This window comes from Meriones unguiculatus, assembly GCF_030254825.1.
Source record: "Meriones unguiculatus strain TT.TT164.6M chromosome 13 unlocalized genomic scaffold, Bangor_MerUng_6.1 Chr13_unordered_Scaffold_28, whole genome shotgun sequence".
Lineage (NCBI taxonomy): Eukaryota > Metazoa > Chordata > Mammalia > Rodentia > Muridae > Meriones > Meriones unguiculatus.
Genome location: NW_026843644.1, coordinates 2,864,265 through 2,868,753, shown reverse-complemented (window position 1 = coordinate 2,868,753; position 4,489 = coordinate 2,864,265). Strand labels below are relative to the sequence as shown.

At 49.4% G+C, this 4,489-nt stretch overlaps 1 protein-coding gene across 1 annotated transcript; it reads right to left on the bottom strand.

The window, feature by feature from the left end:
* Positions 1-1,397: 1,397 nt before the first annotated feature.
* Positions 1,398-2,624, bottom strand: LOC132650703 (NEDD4-binding protein 1-like). The gene has a single exon (XM_060376043.1). The coding sequence runs from the start codon at positions 2,622-2,624 to the stop codon at positions 1,398-1,400; it is 1,227 nt and encodes a 408-aa protein (XP_060232026.1).
* Between the last annotated feature and the right edge of the window lie 1,865 nt (positions 2,625-4,489).

Below are 4,489 nucleotides of genomic sequence, written 5' to 3'. Positions count from 1 at the left end.
TAAGCAATTAAAAAAAAAGAAATCATGAAATTTGCAGACAAATGGTGGAATCTAGAAAAGCTCCACTCTGTGACTCCTGTGGACGAGTCCTTCTCTGATTGGCTCTTGGTCTGCTCCTCAAATAGACCTCACTTCCAATCAAGGCCCTTGCCCTCTCCAAACAAGACTTCCCTACATTGCTTGGGATTAAGGTTGAGTCCTAAGGGTGTGTCAACATTTCAGCCAGGGGGCTTTTCAGGGGTGTCTGTGTTCCAGCCCCAGCAGGCAGCCCATGAAGATCTCTATGTGTGACCCCCCCATTGCCAGGTTGCAGGACTGAAATTCCTCTAAAACTGCCTCCCTCCACCAATCCTTGTTGTTTTTTACCAAGGAAGACTCAAGAGCCACCTGCTCGGGGGAAATCCCACTAGCTCAGAGAGACAGGGAGAGCACCCAGCTGACCTTGTACTCAACTGAGGACACAGAAGGAGATATCCCTGCCCCCACCCCCTTCACCAGGCTGTCCTAAGGACCCTCTGATTCAATCTCTCTCCTTCCTGGCATCTCTTTCAGCCGAATAGAAACATTGTGCTGGGTTTCAGTCTTCCATCACAGACTATCACCCACTCCCCTAAACTAAACAGTGGAAAAATCCACCTGAAGATTCATGTCTTCATGCCACCTTCCCCGCGAACATCAGTAACCTCAGAAAAAGTCCATTTCAGGATCTAGGTCTTCCCATCTGTCTGTTTCAGGAACTCACTGTCCTCTTTCAGTCAGGTCGATGAGCTCTTCCTGCACCAGGGCATGGCGGTTGTGGAGCTGGCGGTGGTGTTGGTGTTGTGTGTGCGTTTGTGTGGGGGCTGTGGGTGGTACCAACTTTCCCGGTGTGACCATGGCTCCGGGTTGCCCTCTATCTGCCTCCTTTCCTTCCTTGAGTAGAGGCTTTCATGGGGAATCCTCTCTCACTGGGGATGGGCTCCTTTGCAATTTGATGGAACCCTTAGGCTCTGCTGACCTGTGGAAATATAGGCAAAAGCTGCTTCTCTGAGCGTCCCATTACCTGAAACCCATCCCACTGTTTTGAAAATCCCATTGAAGAATGGAAGCTCACACTCATCATCACGTTCTCCTACAATCCAGGGACTTTAAACAGCAGTTGACTGCCTGGTTGCCAATCAGGAAATTTCAACTTAAAAAACAAAACAAAACAAAACAAAACATAATGGTCTGTATTTGTGGGAGTTCCTGCTCCCTGTTTCTGTTTATTTAGAAACTCCGTTTTGTGTACACCAAACATCTGTCACTCCTTTTCTCCCATACCATACAGCAATGTTTCCTCAGGGAAGGATCTACCAACAGGTGGCAGAACCTAGTGCCCTCCCCTGCCCCGTCCTCACCACACCATGAGTGCAGTTTCAGCCCAGCTTTGCATCCAACACGAGGCCAGAGAGGGCATTCAGGTCCATCGTGGATGGATGAGCTAGCAGAATCTGGTCAATCTTCTGTTTCTGCTCAGAGTCCGGGAAGATGCTCATCAGCGCCTCTCTCAACTCGCTGGTCTCTGCCCAAGATCTCTGTGCAGGCCTGGCCAGTTTCTGCTGCATCCTGGGCAGTGTGACCGGGGCAGTGAAGAGCTGTTGATGAGGAAGCCCAGGGCTTGGAGAGGCTCCGTGGTTCTGAGGTGGTGGCCATTGGCTGGGGCTGGGGCTGGGGCTAGGGCTCCTGAGGACAGAATCCAAACTGCTCATGCCTGGCGGGCCGCTGTCATCAACCAGCTGCTTGTCTGGAGGAAAGAGGTCCTTTTGAAGAAATTCTTCCAGCCGAGGTCCGTGTCTTCCCAGAGGGTCATCGGGAACCATAAATATGTCTCCCATGAACGTATACTGAAGCAGTCTCCTGGCAACGATTTCTCTCCAGGACGCCGACTCAGTCACAAACTCTCTCAGGTTATCATTGGTCACGATGATCCCCCCGGTCTTGTCTGCCAGGTGCAGTAGGAACCTGTCATCATGAGAAGAGATTCTTTCTCGGAAGACCATCCGGGCAGGAGTCAGAGCCACTATGCCGAGGTCCTGGAGCTGGCCCAACAGGTGCTGTTCCGTGACGTGAGGATCCCGTCTCGTTCTCCACTGCGGGACAAACACGGTGATGTTTCTGTTGCCAAGCTTCCAGAAATACTCCACTGCGAGGGCTATTCCGCGGCAACTGAAGAACTTTTTCAGGCCATGGGCCACGTTACTTCCATCTATCACCACATGCTTCAGATCTGCTCTGCCGGGCTCATTTCTCAAGGCCAGACTGTATGGGGTCTTGAGGGCCTCTTGAAATCTCTGAACCCCTGTGAACGAGGCAGTGGGGTCCTCATAGGATCCACCCAATTCTGCGGATCCTGTCTCTGAAGGAAACAGCCAGGGCTGCTGCAGGAGTGGCTCAGAAATTGGGGGGCACATCGGCTTAGGCTCAGGCAAGCCCCCTGAGTGGGAATGCTTTCCACGGGGAGGCTCCTTAGATTCTGCAAGCACAGGTCCCACGGGTTGTTGAAAACCCTTGTCAGGCGTTCCTCCCTGGGCCAATGGGAAAGGTGGTGGGGGTTGCTGCCCTTGTTCGGTTTCCTTCTGAGCCGGGGGCGACTCAGGTTCCATGGGCTGTCCATCCCGGCCCCCTGACCCATCACGTACCCTAGTTTATCCTTCGAGGGCCTTCTGTTCTCTCACTTCCCCTCTCTCGTGTCTCTGCAGCCTCAGTAACATCACAGCTAATTTCGCTTGTTGCACGACTACCACTTCTTGCAGTAGTGCTGCTTTTCCAGATGCTATTGAGGTGCGTTCTTGTTGGGCACATATTGATCCAAGCTTCTTGGAGAGAAAGTAGAGAAGGACAGCTGCAAGTCCAAGTACAAGCAGGCTGGTGATCGTGATGGTGATCAAGGCCCAAAGAACTGCCGCCATGGCTTTCCCGAGGAACCCCCCTAGGCCTTCAATTTCCCCCCTCTCCAAAATGGAGCCTCCTATGTGTTCTCCAGCAGGAGCCAGGTGAAACAGATGCATCCTCTGCAGAGGATCCCAGGGAATTTCTCCTCCTCCGAGGCTCTCCCTCAGACGTCTGCTCTCCTCTGAGACCTTTCTGTCAGATGTCCTCTGCCTCCTGCAATCTTGGTGGGTTCTCTCCTTCCCGATCAGGTTGGGTTCCACTGCAACACTTCTGGTCCCTTCTGACTCTCGGGTTTCACGTGCCTCTCTTCACCAGCACAGAACGCACTCAGAAAATCAACAATGGGTGGTGGGTTGCTGGAGGGAAAGGGGTGGAGCTCCACCTCACTGCACAGTGAGAACTCAACTGAGCTGCTCTAGAGTGCTGCACTCTCTTTAAGAAGCCTCCCTTTCCTGGTGGGCGGATCCTATCTCTGATGCTTGCTGAGGAGTCCTTCTCTGATTGGCTCTTTGTCTGCCCCTCCACTAGACCGCACTTCCAATCAAGGCCCTCTCTCTTTCCAAACTAGAGTTCCTTACATTGTTTGGGATTAAGGTGTGTCCTAAGGGTGTGTCAGCCTTTCAGACAGGGGGATTTTCAGGTGTGTCAATCCCAGCAGGCAGCCCATGAAGATCTCTTGGTGTAACCCCTTGCTAGAGCAGCCAGGTAGCATGATTGAAATTCCTTTACAACTGCCTCCCTCCTCCAGCAAACAAACAGACCAAAAACAATAAAAACCACAAAAACAAACAAACAAACCAGACTAATTCCTTTTGCTTTTTGCCAAGTTGGACTCAAGTTCCATATGCTATTTATTGGATGATGATGCTGTAGGGTGTTCGAAGTTTACAATGATTCGATCATTTTAGGTGAGCAGTACATCTAGTCCTGCCCCTATCTGATTTGGTGAGCTATGATTTTCTGGACTGGTTGTTGGGCAATGTTATCTCATACTGCATATCTGGACATTCCTCTGCATCAGAGTGGAGAATTTTGGTATTCCTTTGCAACAGTGTGGGTCTTTTCTCAATTCACCTGCTTTTCCTTTTGTCCTTCTGCTTTCTGGAAAAGTACTGATTGAAGTTAGTTTATTATGGGGTATAGATTTCATAAAGTGCCCTGTAGAGCCAACTTGTTCCTTTCATTTATCTGTATTTTTAGATATGTTTATATCATGTATTGTGTATGTCATGTGTATAGCATTGTTGAGGCATGCACATATGAATAAGCTGCCCATCGGGATTGAAAAGGATGATCAAATCATGAGACAGACAGTGATGCTGGAAATTGATCTGGGGTCCTTTATGAGGGCAACAGACATTCAACTGCTAACTCATTGTCTTTCTCCAACTTATCTAAGTTTCTTTCCACTTCCGTTTCAAAATCATTGCTAAAACCCCACAGAAACCCCCACTGTTTTTCCAGGAGCTCATTTTGAAATAATTATAATTCCCATGAACTAGTCTCATTATAATAGTTTTAATATATTTTAAATAAATTTTAATAAAGTATAAATAGTCCATCATTCATTATTTTG

Bases quoted from the DNA above. Each gene is read 5' to 3' on its own strand.
- LOC132650703 (XM_060376043.1), bottom strand. From the start codon at position 2,624: ATGGAACCTGAGTCGCCCCCGGCTCAGAAGGAAACCGAACAAGGGCAG.